This window comes from Gracilinanus agilis, chromosome 3 (genome assembly GCF_016433145.1).
Source record: "Gracilinanus agilis isolate LMUSP501 chromosome 3, AgileGrace, whole genome shotgun sequence".
In the NCBI taxonomy this organism is placed as follows: Eukaryota; Metazoa; Chordata; class Mammalia; order Didelphimorphia; family Didelphidae; genus Gracilinanus; species Gracilinanus agilis.
In genome coordinates, this window is record NC_058132.1 from 43,736,640 (window position 1) to 43,751,507 (window position 14,868).

Consider the following 14,868-nt stretch of genomic DNA (forward strand, 5'->3'; position numbering starts at 1 on the left):
CCTTCTCTCCTTCTCTCTCTCTCTCTCTCTCTCTCTCTCTCTCTCTCTCTCTCTCTCTCCCCCCTCTCTCCACAGAGCCACCTAGCTGCCCCACTCTTTTTCTTTTGAAAACAATTTTTGTTATATGGAATGATTGTCTGGGAGAGACCAAGTCAGAGATATAAGGGGAAATTTATCCAGTTTAAAAATATTATTAATTTTTAAAAATCTCAACGAAAGGAGAAAGCATAAGAATGGTCCTAGAACTGGCCAAAACAGTTAAGGTTAGGAATATCACTAGGCCCCTTTTCTTCCCTTTTGTCATGATGATGATTAAATAATGAGAGCAGTTCATATTTACATAATGCTCATAGCTACTTATATCACTCCATGATGTGACTCCTAGCATCTGTCCTGCAACACAAGAAGCTCTGGCACTTGCCATCCACACTGCTGCCAGACCCTAAAAGCCACAGAGTCTTTCCATTTGCCCTATAGTTGATTCACCTTTTTAGAATGTGAGCTCCTTGGGGACTTCTGGGTTAAGATGGTTGCAGAGTAGAGGCAGGACTCTTAATTCTCCTAACCAACCCATACATGATACCTCAAAAGGACACCAAAACCCAAATCCAGATGAACAAAGGGACCCCACAATAGGGCACAGCATTGAAAAGTACATGGGATTTGGTCATTTCCATGCTATAAGGGGGTGAAATAGCTCTCACTAAAACATGAGCTAATTGATCTGCCCTCCCCCCTACAGTCCCAAAGCCAGCACACAAGAGTTAGAGCAAGAGTGGGGCTTTCACTAAGTCACTAAGTTCTTAGCAACTAACTGGGGTCACTAGGGGCTTGCTCCTGAGAGCAGCAAGACTTAAGACCCCAAGAGGCTAAAGAACACAGACTTTGAGTGCGGACCTAGAGTGGAGGGGTGACAGTCTGTGGAAGCAGTGTAAGGAAGCTTAGACTCATAAAGGAGCCTCACGCAGAGGAGTAAGCAAGGGGACCACCAAGAGGCTTGACCTTGAGAACAGCTAGACTTGAGACTCCAGGAGGCTAAAGAGTACAGACCTTAGGCACGAGGATAAAGTTGAGAGGGGTGGCGCTGCAGTGACTCAGGCAAAAACTGCTCCACAGCTCTATTCACAGAGAGGCTGCCTGCCCACCTCACCCAGACTTCTGACTGAGAAGGAAAAACCAACATAATAATGGCAAGCAATGCCCAAGAACTAACCAAGAGAAAAAACAAGAGGAAAGCATTAATACTTGATAACTTTTACACAGGAAAAATCCAGACAACAGAGCAGACAACAGAAGAAGACAAAGAAGGAAACACATCCAAATCTTCCCTAAAAAATGAAAATTGGTCACAAGCTCTTGAAGAGTTCAAATCTGAGATCATGAGAAAGATGGAAGAGATTTGGCAAGAAAAGTGGGAAATAGCTCAAAAGGAAATTAATAGGTTAAAAGACAGAAATTCCCAATTAGAGAAAGATTCCCCCAAATCAAACAAAATGATAAGCAAATTGGAGACCCAAATTAAACAGCAGGAAACTTTGAAAAACAGGATAGACCAAATCGAAAAGGAAAACCAGTCTCTAAAGACCAGAATTGGACAAATAGAAGCCAATGATCTTGCAAGACAGCAAGAACTAATAAACAAAGTCAAAAGAATGACAAAATAGAAGGAAATGTGAAATATCTCACTAAGAAAATGACAGATCAAGAAAACAGGTCTAGAAGAGACAATTTGAGAATCATTGATCTTCCTGAAAAATCAGAAATTAATAGAAATTTGGACACCATACTACAAGAAATTATCCAAGAAAACTGCCCTGATGTTTTTCAATAAGAGGGCAAAATAGACATTGAAAGGATCCATAGATCACTCTCTAACACTAGAATGTTAGCTCGTTGAGAGAAGGGTCTGTCTCTCTCTTTTATGTGTATCTCCCTTGCTTAGCACACTTCTTGGAATAGTCTAAAGCACTTAATAAATCATTTTTCATTTATTTGACCTTCACAGTAATTTGGCAGACAAGAGTTATTGTCATCATCTTCATTTTGTAGAAGAGAAAACTGAGGCAGAGTGGTTAAGTGATTTGGTCTAGGACACAAAGTTAGGAAATCTCAGAGGTGGAATTCTTACTCAGGTCATCTTGATTCCAAGTCTAGCAATCTAGCCATAATACCAAGTCCACTTCTACCCACCTAGGCAATCTCTTTCCCAAATAAAAAGCATATCATTTTGACACAGAGGCCATTTTGCCCAACTCTCTCATTTGAGAGATGAGAAAATTGAGGCAGAGGTTGGTTAAGGGACTTGGCAAGGGACACAGAGCAGGAAGTATATGAGGAAGAATTTGAATTCAGTTCTTCCTGGTTTTAAATTCTATACTCTATCTACTATGTCGGGCTGTCCCCTGCCCCGGGTCCTTCTGTGCAATTTCTTCCCCAAATAGAAACTAGGCTGAGCTCAGAAATCCATAATTTAGGTATGAGGAACAAGACTGACTGATATCACAGCCATGTCTAGAAGCTCAGCCTCTAGTGCACAGCCAGGGCACCCAGATAACCCTGAAACCCATGAAGTCCTACCTTCTCCCTCCATCCGGAGAATAAGTACTAAAACTAACCTCCCACCAAAATAGAAAACTCTATATCTGAGACCTTTAATGAAAGTGATTCTTCCCATAACCACTAACTGTCCTCTTGACTTTCAGAAGACCAATTTTAGCCCTGAGGGTGACAGCTGGAAAGAATCTCAGCATCCAAAATTTCTCAGTCCCAAAGCATCCTGAACTCTTGACATATCCAGAGAAGCCTTACCTATTCGGGCTCCTTCTTCATCTCCCCTTTGAATCAGGGTGTACCGGGGACTTTCTGGGAAGAAAGGCAGCAGGATCAGCTCTATTACTTCGAGGATCCCAGTCAGCCCGAAGAGAATCGGCCATTCTACCAGGATCATGGGGGCAAAGTTAGAACCAAAAGGAACCTCAGGGACAATGAGTCCAACTGCCTCACTTTACAGATAAGAAACTCAAGCCCAGAGAGGGAAATGATTTACCTAATCTCACACAGGTATAGTCTTTCCCCAATATTCTGGTGTTTAACTTCTGTAACTTTAAGCTTTTGTATTATTTTGTTAGTAACCTCATTTTCATTTTTTGCCTTTAAAACTCAAGATTTGTGTCTCAGTTATGTCCTCAAAGCATAGTTCAAGTCTTTTGAGCTCTAAGCCCAAGTCAATGATGTAGCTTAGTGAGAAAATAAAGATATTAGATAAATTTGGTGTTGGAATGTCTGCAACCACTATCGGTTGTAATATTGGTATTGTAATGGTTACAATGGGTGGTCACCAAAATTGTAATTAACTCTTAAGTCACAAGACTGTTAATAGCTAGATTTATTAATAAGAAAAAGAAAATAAGAGGGAAATATGGAAAGGAGGCGAAGAATTTCCTACCCTAATAATCCAGATCCTAACAATCAGTGTCTGTCTCCGAATCTCAGCCTCAGAAAACAACAAATCTGCAAGCCTTCCCCCCACTCTCCCCCCAACTTCCTGCTGGGTCTCATCTTATAAGTCCTCACTATACCCACAAGATCTCCTACACCCCCCAGGAACCAATCACAGTTCCTCAATTAGCCTGGCACCACCCAGGGGGGGTAGTGCCTGTGGGATCAATTTTGTGGTTGCTGACTGACTCAAATTTAAAATAAATGGAGGTGAAGTCCAAATCCCTAATTGATTAAATTAAAAAACCTATTCCCTTCTCACAGTGTTTATAAATTGACAATTCCATTTCCTTATACCTACAAAAGGAGGGAAGCACTTCAAGCTCATCTATCCATTGTGGTCTTTAATGCCATCTATCATCTATGTAGGTCAGAGGTTCTTCAAGGCCAGTATCTTCATATTCTGACAGTAGTGACTAAAGCCCCAGAAGTCTCTCCCTTGGTTTTCAAAGGATGGCCAGGATAAAGAGGTTATATAGTATAGAATAGAGCACCATGTTCTCACGCTTCCTTTTGGTACAGTAGAAGCTAAGATTCAGGTTAAAATGCTTTAGTTTTAAGAATTTTTCTTGATGTACAGTATTTATAATAGTACAGATTATACATGTTATAAAATGTGAACATCGTCTGAAATATTTCATGTGTTTTTAAAAACTGAATCATTAGCACAAAAGATCACAGAATTCTAGGAATTACTAGGGAGAAAAAATGTTTTTTATGTTGCCTATTTTATTTTCTGTATTGTGTATTATGGGTTATTTCATGGTTACTGTGTTAGGAAAAGTGCATATCATCAGAATTAATGTTTTATTATAAATAACTACATATAGAAAAGTGTCTTTCACAAGATCACAGTTTTTGACGGTTGTAGGAACCCAACCTCCTATTTCTCATGAATTAAATGTATCAACATTCCCATTTTTTACTTTTGTGCTTGGAATGTTATCCCCACAAAAGCTGAGGATTGGCTGTGCTAAGTGACAGAATTGAAGTTTGAACTAAAGTTATTTGATTCCTTTCAGTCCATTTCTACTTCCCCCAAGCTACCTTTCTGACTGAAATTCTCCATTTTCTTTACTCTGTAGTTCAGCCAAACTAGCCTACTTGGTATTCCTTACACATTACATCCCATATTCTGAATTTGTGTCTTTGCTTAGGAATACCTCTTGCCTCACCTCCATCTCATAGTCTTGTTTCCTTCAAGACTTTCTCCTCTGTAGGAGACTAGCTTCTCAACTGCCAGTACTCTCCTTCTAAAATTATCTTGAATCGATTTTGTATATGTCCTATATTTACTTCTGTATACAGTGTCTTCCGTGACAGAATATAAAGCCCTTGAAGTCAGAGAATGACTCATTCTTGTCATTGTATAAGCAGCACTTTGAATAATGCCTAACATATATTAAATGCTTAATATATGTTTCCTGGTTGATTGATCAATTCCAAATCCAGCACTCCTTCTAGACTCTATGCTGCCTCTCCTCAATGCCTGGTGAGAGAATGATTAATTTCTTAACCAATAACAGCTGAACATATCAGTCTTACCCTCTTCTGTTGCTAAGATACACCGAAATCCAAAGATCTGGGCTACAAAGATCCCAATTGTGATGAACAGCTGGTTGACAAAACTGACAGCCCCTCTCAGATTTTTGGGGACCAACTCTTCCAAGTACAAGGGAACCACTTTGTATGTCATACCTGATATGAATAAAATTAAAATCAAATTAAGATATAATAGTCTTGTTGGGGGGAGTAATACTTATCCATGAACATTTCTCCCATCTCAACATTTACATAAGCCCAGCCTCCATGTTTTCCAAAAGTGTTAAGAGAAGAGGATATAAGAAATTGGTTAATATATGCATATTTAATGAAGATCTTCCCTTAGATTTGACATGGCTGGAAAGAAGGAATAGCTGGTTAGGGAATCCCATGGGCAAAGGTCATTGACTCAAGAATGGCATCATAGCTGAAGCAAAGATGAATGGATTTTTTGTTTACATTCTAACCTAAATGGAACTTAGAGATTACCCTTTTTAAAAAAGTAATTACATTTTATTTTTTAGCAAAGCAAAGGTTACCTTCTCTCCATATCACCTTTTCTCTTCCTACTTGAAAAAAGAAACAAGAACAAATCTATAGCAAATATGTCTAGTCAAACAAAACAAATTCTCACATTGGCACAAAAAAATATCTCAATTTGCACTCTGACAACATCAACTCTTTCTCTGGAGGTGAGCATCCTTCATCATGAATGCTTTGGAACTTACTAAGTCTTTTGTACTTGATTATCTTTTTAACAATATACTTTATTTTTTCTCCAATTACATATAAAAATAAATTTCAATATTCTTTAAAAATTTGGGGGGGTCCTGAATTTTTTCTCCCCTTTTTCCTCTCCCTCTCTCCCTTGCCGAGACAGGAACCAATCTGATATAAATTTTACATGGGCAATCATGTAAAACATTTTCCCACGTTAGTCCTTTTGTGGAAGAAAACTTGAAAAAAAAAACAAAGAAAGTGAGATGTAGTTTATTTTGGTCTAGATTCAGACTCCATCAGTTCTTTTTCTGGAAGCAGATGACATTTTTCATCAATGAGTAGTTGTCTTGGACCATTGTATTGTTGAGAATAGCCAAATCATTCACACTTGCTCATCAAACAATGTTGTTACTATGTATAATGTGTTCCTGGTTCTGCTCACTTCAATCTCCATCAGTTCACATAAATCTTCCCAGGTTTTTTAGAAATCATCTTGCTTACCATTTCTTAGAGCACAATAGCATTATATTACAATCATATACCACAACTTACTTAGCCATTCCCCAATTGATGAACCTCCCCTCAATTTTCTATTCTTTGCCACACAAAAAGAGCTGCTATCAATATTTTTGTACTTAAAGGTAATTTTTGTTTTAGCTTTATATTTCTTTGGGATACAGACATAGTAAAGTTTTGCTAGGTCAAAGGGTATGTATGGTTTTATAGTCTTTTAGGTATAGTTCCAAATTGGTCTCCAGAATGGTTGAGTTAGTTCACAAATCCCCTCAAAGTGCATTAGTGTCTCAATTTTCCCAGATATCTCCTTCAACTTTTGTAATTCTCCTTTTTCTGGCATTATAGCTAATATGAGAGGTATGAGGTGGTACCTTAGAGATATTTTAATTTTCATTTCTGTAATTAATAGTGACTTAGAGCTTATAGAGATTATAGATAGCTTTGATTACTTCATCTGCAAACAGCCTGTTTATATTGTAAGATTGTAATTTGACCAGTAAATGACATTAATGAACCTTAATTCTGTTGGCGATGACTCCTCCCAGAGATAGAGAGCAAGATGGCTACTCTCAGACCTTAGACTCTAAGGAATGCAATCTGACCTCTAGATCTCAGCAACAAGTTTATTGTCATTGATAGTTATGATGGGGTAAGGATGGAGGGCTAGGGAATTCTCTAAACTAATCAATATCTATCTGTCCCAGATCCCACTGATCCAAAGGATCTTTTTTATTATCCAACAGAGTTGGATCTATACTGACTTTCTCTCTATCTAATTCCCAACTTTCCTGTCTAACTACCTAGTCTGAGCCCATCCAAATAGTCTTTGAAGTAAGGTCAGAGCTAATTGCTGGATCAGGAGGATGATGACAGAAATGGCCTAATTACCACAGTTTGTAGGCTGAACCCACTGAAGTAACTAAGAAGTCTTGGTCAATTTCACTGGTAGTTTCTTCTTGGGAGTTCAATAGATGTCAGTGAGATGTCTGGGATCAATCAGGAATGGCAGGAACCAAAGTAAGCAATTTTGGTAGACCTCACACTGGATCAGGAGAGAGCCAAGTTCAGAAGCTGTGTACTCTACAACCTCCTCACTCTCCTCACCTGCCAGTTCAGCACCTCAGAACCCTCCCTGAGAATTCCAAGCTTCCCTCTTACACATTCTGTTTTCTGCATCCAGCATACTTCTGTATCCATCACTCAGGCCCTTCACATTTTACCTAAATTCCTCCCTTTCAATATCCTTTGATTATTTATCAAGTGGGGAATGACTTGTATTCTTATACACTTGACTTAATTCTCTATGCTTTAGAGAAACTTGCAATTTTTTTCACTATTATGACTATTGTGTCCATATTCTGTCTCTCCATCCTATTTTCATTTTTCTACTCTCTCTCCTTTCACCCTGTCTTAACTCAAAAGCATTTTGCTTCTGACCACCACCTTCCTCAATTTGACTTTCCTTCTATTGACTCTGACCCTTCTCTTATCCCCTTCCCCTCCTACTTTCCTGTAGGGTAAGATAGATTTCTATATTCAACCGAGTGTGTATATTCTTCCCCCTTTGAGCCAATTCCAATGAGAATAAGATTCTAACACTCCCCTCCCCATTTACTCAAGCTCCTCCTCCAGTGTAAAAGCTTTTATGCGTCTCTTTTATGTGAGATAATTTACCTAATTCTACCTCTCCCATAACCCTTCTCCCAGTGCCTTTTTCTTTTTCATTTCTCAAATTTTTTAGATATCAGCCCATTATACTCAATTCACATGCTTGCCTTCTGTCTTTGTATATTACCTTGTTTTTAAGCCTTACCTTCTGCCTTGGAATCAATACTATTTATTGATTCCAAGGCAGAAGAGTGGTAAGGGCTAGGCAATGGGGGTTAAGTGACTTGCCCAGCATCACACAGCTAGGAAGTGTCTGAGACCAGATTTGAACCCAGGACTTCCTGTCTCTAGGCCTGGCTCTCAATCCACTGGGCTACCCATCTGCCCCCTGAATATTACTTTTAACTGCCCTAATAATGATAAAATTATTCTCCTCCTCCTCTTCCTCCTCTTCCCCCTCCTCCTCCATTTCTTCCATCTCCTCCATCTCCTCCTCTTCTGAGGTCATATTTGAATTCAGGACCTCTTGTCTCCAGGCCTGGATATCTATCCACTAAGCCTCTTTTTCTTCTTAGTGGATGTATAAATCTCAGGTCTTGAAGATTTATTTGACTAACATTTTTTGTGTGTATGTGCTAGTGTATATAGGAGGGGGTGGGAGGGAAAGAGGAGGGAGAGGGAAGAAGAGAGAAAAAAGAGTAAGGGAGGGAAGAGAGAGAGAGAGAGAGAGAGGGAGGGAGGGAGGGAGGGAGAGGATGAGCATTCTTAACTATGATTGCTTTTTGTACTGGTGTCCTATTTTGGCCATGTTATAAACACAACTCTGAAATGACTGTGGCTGGTCAAGGGGAGGATAACTGGGTCTCCAAATATGTCTTTATTCCCTTTTCAGGAGTATACTTCATGTCTAATGCTAAGTTAGGATGTAATAAAACATAACTAATGGACAGAATGATAATTCCAGAAAAGAATCTCTATGTTCTTTGATCAGCACTTTCCAATCTGGGGTGGATCTAATTCTTAGGTAGTTCCTTACACAGAGCCTCCATTAGCTCTCCATTAACCTCTCAGCAACTGCCAGTCAGTATGCCCAGTTCAGCTCTCTGAGGCCAAACCTTAACACAGGACCTGACCCAAATACTGTAGGCACTTAAGAAATGCTTGTTGACTAATTCATTCACTTGCCAAAAAGAAAAAATTCAATCCTTCTTCCTCTTTTTTTTTAATCCTCCTTTCTCTTTATAGCCCTTCAAATAAATAAACACAACTAACCTGTCCCCCTATTTTTTAAAACTCTTACTTCTGTTTTAGAGTCAATACTGTGTATTGATTCCAAGGCAGAAGAGTGGAAAGGGCTAGGCAATGGGAGTGAAGTGACTTGCCCAGGGTCACATAGCTAGGAAGTGTCTGAGGCCAGATTTGGATGCAGCATCTCCTGTCTCTGGGTTCTAACTAATGAGCCCCCTAGCTGCTCTAGATGGAGAGTTGTAAGGGGAGGGCAGTCACCAAGCACAGTGCCTGACACATAGAAGGTGTATCATAAAGGCTTGTTGAAGGGGGCAGCTGGGTAGCTCAGTGGATTGAGAGCCAGACCTAGAGACAGGAGGTCCTGGGTTCAAATCTGGCCTCAGACACTTTCTAGCTGTGTGATTCTAGGCAAGTCACTTCACCCCCATTGCCTAGCCCTTACCACCCTTCTGCCTTGGACTCTAAGACAGAAGGTAAGGGCTTAAAAAAAAGGCTTATTGAATGAGGAAACTAAACTATCACTCTTTGCAGATGATATAGTATACTTAGAGAATCCTAGAAAATCAACTAAAAAGCTAGTGGAAATAATTCCTGCAAAGTTGCAGGAATACAGAAATAAACCCACATAAATCATCAGAGTTGGGATTCAAACTCAGGCCCTCTGATTCCAGACCCAGCGCTCCCTGTCCATCATGCCATGATACCTGTAGGAAGAGCAGAGTAAGCCAACCATCTCTATCATAAAAAGATAATAGATATAAAACATAGCTATGCGTTCTCTCCAGAACAATGCCCAAGGCTCCTTGTGTCATAGAGGCTGGAGTGCTGCACCCACCCAAAGTCAGGAAGACTTGAGTTCAAATCCTGCCTTTGATTCTTACTACCTGGGTAACCTAGGGCAAGTTATCACAATACCTTGGAGCCTCAGTTTATTCAGCTGTGAAATGGAAACAACAATAACTGTAGTTGTTAGTTCACTAAGGCTCAAATGAGCTGATGTTTGGGAAACACTTGATAAACTTTGAAGTACTTAGTGAATATCTATTATTATTGCCTTCCCAGTAACTCTAGTTATAACAATGCACCATCCTCATGTTTACCTGCGCATATTCCTACCAAGATCCGGGCAAAGATGATGATCACAAAGGAGTTTAACATTTTGCTGTATCCTATCAAAGTTGCAGGGACGATGGAAAAAATGTTGCTGATCATCAGGGCTCCCTTTCTACAGAGGAAAAAAATAATTAATTCCCTTCCTTTGAGAAGAGAGGCATGCAGCAATTGTCGAAGCATCTAGAGAGCAGGGTGACTGTAGAACATTTGAATCCTGGAATCAGGAAGACCTGAGTTCAAATCTTGCCTCAAACACTTACAAATTATATGACCAGGGGAGAGTCATTGAACATTCCTGAGCCTCAGCTTCCATTGTCTATAAAACAAGAGGGTTGAATTCTATGGCCTCTAAAGGCCCAGCTGCCCTAAATCTATGACCTCATTAGAAGTCTTTGAGGGGAAAGCTGGATAATTAATGGTTAGGTGTATTGGGTATAGGGCTGGACATGGAGTGAAGATGACCTGAGTTCAAATCCAGCCTCAGACATTTATTGGTTGTGTGACCTTGGGCTAGTCACTAAATCTGTTTTCCTTCTACATCTATATAAAGGGATAATAATAGCACCTACTTTCCAGATTTGTTGTGAGGATCAAATGAGATTACATTTGTAAAGTCCTTTGCATACCTTAAAGCACTATATAAATGCTAGCTATTATTAATGATGTGGTGAATTCTTGTTCATGTACAGAATGTTTTGGGAGGTCCACTCCAGCTCCTAGATTCCGTGATTCTGTTCTCTAAGTTCCCATATAGCCCCAAATACTGCTTATTCTTAATTTAATATTTGCTGAAATGTTTATATATATACATGTATATATATATACATATATACACACACACATATATGACATTAAGGTTTACAAAACACTTTACATATTTTATCCCATTTCGGTTTGATAGCAAGGATGTTATTATTATTTTAAACCCCTACATTTCCTCTTAGAATCAATACTTTGTATTGGTTCCATGACAGAAGAATGGTAAGGACTAGACAATGGGGATTAAGTGACTTGCCCAGGGTCACACAGCTAGGAAGTGTCTGAGGTCAGATTTGAATGCAGGACTTCCCATCTCTAGACTTGGTTCTCAATCCATTGAGCCACCCAGATGACCCCAAGGATGCTATTATTGTTGAGAGGCAGGTAGGTACAACAATGAACTAGGTCTGGAATCAGGAAGACTCAAGTTTAAATTTGCTTAGACACTTACTAGCTGTATGACCCTTGGCAAGTTGTTATTTGCTTTAGCTTCTTTATCTGTAAAAATGGAGGTAGCAATAGCACCTATACCCTAGGGTTGCTATAAAACCAAATGAGATTTTACCTATAAAGTGCTTAGCACAGTGCCTAGCACATAATAGGTACTATATAAATACTAATTATTAATATTATTCCCATTTGACAGAGAAGAAAACTGAGGCTAAATGATTTGTCTATGGTCATTGAGTGGAATTTGAACTCACGTGTTTCTGACTCCGAGTCCTGTCACCGTGTTCAGGAACATAGGCTGAAGTTTAATCCTAAATGTTCAAAGTTCTGCCAAGGTCTGTTAATGGATTCCCAAGGGTGGAGAACTCTGACTTACCTGCCACATTTATTTATCATTGAGGCAACCATGAGTGACCCAATTAAGCCTCCTAGAGGAAACATGGACACAGTGAGAGACCACAGCAGGGTCAAGAATGTATTGTTTAGATATTCCGAAGTCTTATTATAGTAGGTTTGGTTGTAAAAGTTTTTCATGATCTAGAAACATACAAAAAAAAGAACTTGGCTTTACCTTGAAAAGAGAAAATTTACAGCAGGGAGAGGTCATATGGAAGAAGGACTGGACTAGTTCTGTTGAAACTTAGAGGAAAGAGCTAAGAGTTATGGGTAGAAAACAGTCTCAAGTGAGGAAAATCTTATGGTAGGAGCTGTCCAAATGTGGAATTGCTGACCAGGGACAGGGCTCTCTGTCACTGGGGGTCTTCAAGGAGAGCACGGATGATCACTTGCTGGAGATGGGGCAGAGGAAATGATCGTTCCATGAAATTAATGGCTACTGAGATGCCTTCCAACTCTGGGGTTCTGGGTTGGGCCAGCAAGAAAAATAATTGAAGCTATTAAGCACCCCATTCATCCCATCCCTCTCTAATGCTCAGACACAAACATCAGCAAGACTGAGTAGAGGGAAAGCAGGGATGGAACATAATTTCCTTCAAGGATAACTGATGTTTTAACCTGATCTTGCCAATGTGATTGTAGAAAAGGTCAGGCAGCTGTCACCAGGATCATCAGTCAATACAAGTATCTCTAGTGAGGACCAAATATATATATGGAGAGCCCTGGACCTGAGGAAAGGCTGCTTCGTCCTTCTTCCTCAGCCTGTCCACATTCTCTTGACTAGATCACAGACTGACAGGAGGTTAGAGCTGGAAGGGACCTAGTCCAACCCAGACCTCAATGGGAATGCCCTTTGCAACAAACCCAACAAGTGGTTTTCTAGCTTTTGCTTGAAGGACTTCCAGTGGAGAGGAACCCAGTCACCCCAGAGGCAGCCCATCTCACTTTGGGATGGCTTCAACTGTTAGGAAGGCTTTCTTTTCATGGGGCCCAAATCTGTCTCCCTACAACTACAACTTCCACTGCTCCTTGTTTGCCTTCTGGGGCCAAAGTGAGCCAGTCGAATCCCTCTTCCACATGGTGAACCTTCAGTCACATGAAGAGAGATTCTCGAAGATGTCATGCAGATGACAGGAGCTTTGAGAGCAGGGAACCCTCCCCTCACCCTTTATATTTTGTATCTCCCCATAGTGGTAAGTCTTATACGGAAAAAATGCTTAGGAAATGTTTGTTCAGTGAAAAATGACTCTTTCCATTTCCCTGGCCAGTACCACCTACCTCTGCTGGAGAGTTAATAACAGCAACATTGTACCCATACTGGAAAGATGATCCAAATGCAACCACCAGCATCACCAGCCCCAGGACCAGGGTTAACCTCTGTGGGACAGACAGTGTCTTAGAGTTAAGAGAACAGGTATTGGAAGTTAAAAAAGTCACTGGTGCATCTGAGAGTAATTGCTGCCAATGGGTCTAGCCTTGGAGAAAGGCTTATGGGAATCCCAAGATCCTGAGAGCATGACAAAGGTCCCATTAGTTCCTTCTAAATTTCCAAATTCAATTAGGCTAATCAATCAATTGATAGATAAATAAGCACCTTTTCTGTGCCAGTCACCGTGCCAAGCACTGGCCTAAGGCTAAGAAGTTCATCTCTGTTTAGAATTAATATCCTTAGATTTAAAACTTGAGCACAAAGACTCCTGAAACTTAACAAAAAAAGAAAAAAAGAAAATGGATAAACAATGCTGTTGTTAGTTTTTCTTTAGATTGAGTGGTATGGCAAAAAAGGCATAGGATGTGCAGTCAGAGGACTTTAGTTAAGATTCTGATTCTGATGTTGAAGTTACTTAGCCTCTGTAGGCATGAGTTTCCTTACCTGTAAAATGAGAGGGTTGAACTTCATGGCATCCAAGGTCCCTCCCAGGGCTAAATCTATGATCCTATAGTCCTTACAGTTTGAGCTTAGGCAAATCACTTCATTTCCTTGGGCCTCAGTTTCCTCATCTGTAAAATGAAGGTCTTGGACTAAAGGAAATTACCTTCTAGTTCCAGCTCTAAGATTTTAAGAGTTGTTTTGAGATTCACAACTCTCTTTCCTGACAACTACCTCACAAAGGATGTGTGGCAACACTTCATAGTTATTTTCCTTCTATCAAAGAGGAAACTAAGGCTCAGAGGGAAGCAACTCTGTGGTCTGATCCCACTAGTAGTTGTAGGGGTCATGATTCAAACCAAGTCTCTTGGTTCTTCTTTCTATATTGCCCTCTAGAGAAGAAGCCCCAACAATCCTATTGAAGGGTTCTGTATTGTGTATTTCATGGAAGACTCCCTTTAAGGATTTCTAAAGTTATAGTTGTCACTTAGCTGACAGAGAAACTGGATCCCCATTTTTGGCAATTTTCAATGACAGAGGAATTCGTTAGTCTAAGGTAAGACCCTGAGCCAAATTAATAAAAATTAGAGACATTCCCCAGTTGATAAATGGTCATAAAATATGAATAGGCAGTCTTAAGAAATCAAAGTTATCAAAAAATCACCAAAATGCTCTAACTTCAAATAATGTAATTAGAGAAGTGCAAATTAAAAGAACTCTGAAGTAGTACCTCATACCTCTCAGGCTAACTTGACAGAAAAGGGAAAAGGCAAATGTTGGAGGGGAAGTGGGAAAACAGGGACACTAATGCATTGTTGGTGGAGTTGTGAACTGATTCACCCTTTATGGAGAACAATTTGAAACTCTGCCCAAAAGGCCATAAAACTGTGCATACTCTTTGTCTGAACAATTCTTCCATTGGGGCAGTGTCTTAAAGAGATCAAATGCTACTCCTTCTAGGATCTACAGGTGAGAGTTGGGTGAGAGGTAGACACCAAAAGAAGATAAACAACCCTGAAAAGGGCTCAACAAGCCATCACATCAAGGATGCCATAGTTCAAAGAACACCAGAGGTGCTGGTCTTCCCTGGACAGCCTAGGAATGACCTCATAGATAATGAGGTTGATACAATCATTACCAGAGTTAGC

At 40.0% G+C, this 14,868-nt stretch overlaps 1 protein-coding gene across 1 annotated transcript in view; it reads right to left on the reverse strand.

The window, feature by feature from the left end:
* Nucleotides 1–13,750, reverse strand: part of LOC123240953 (solute carrier family 2, facilitated glucose transporter member 5-like) — a 58,998-nt gene extending 45,248 nt beyond the window's left edge. Inside the window, exons 1-7 of the mRNA XM_044668664.1 lie at nt 13,724–13,750; nt 13,129–13,245; nt 11,831–11,991; nt 10,233–10,357; nt 5,044–5,196; nt 2,809–2,934; nt 2,495–2,526 (exon numbers count right to left, since the gene is read on the reverse strand). Of these exons, the coding sequence (XP_044524599.1) occupies nt 2,495–2,526; nt 2,809–2,934; nt 5,044–5,196; nt 10,233–10,357; nt 11,831–11,991; nt 13,129–13,245; nt 13,724–13,750 (741 nt within the window). The remainder of the gene's footprint in view (nt 1–2,494; nt 2,527–2,808; nt 2,935–5,043; nt 5,197–10,232; nt 10,358–11,830; nt 11,992–13,128; nt 13,246–13,723) is intronic.
* Between the last annotated feature and the right edge of the window lie 1,118 nt (nt 13,751–14,868).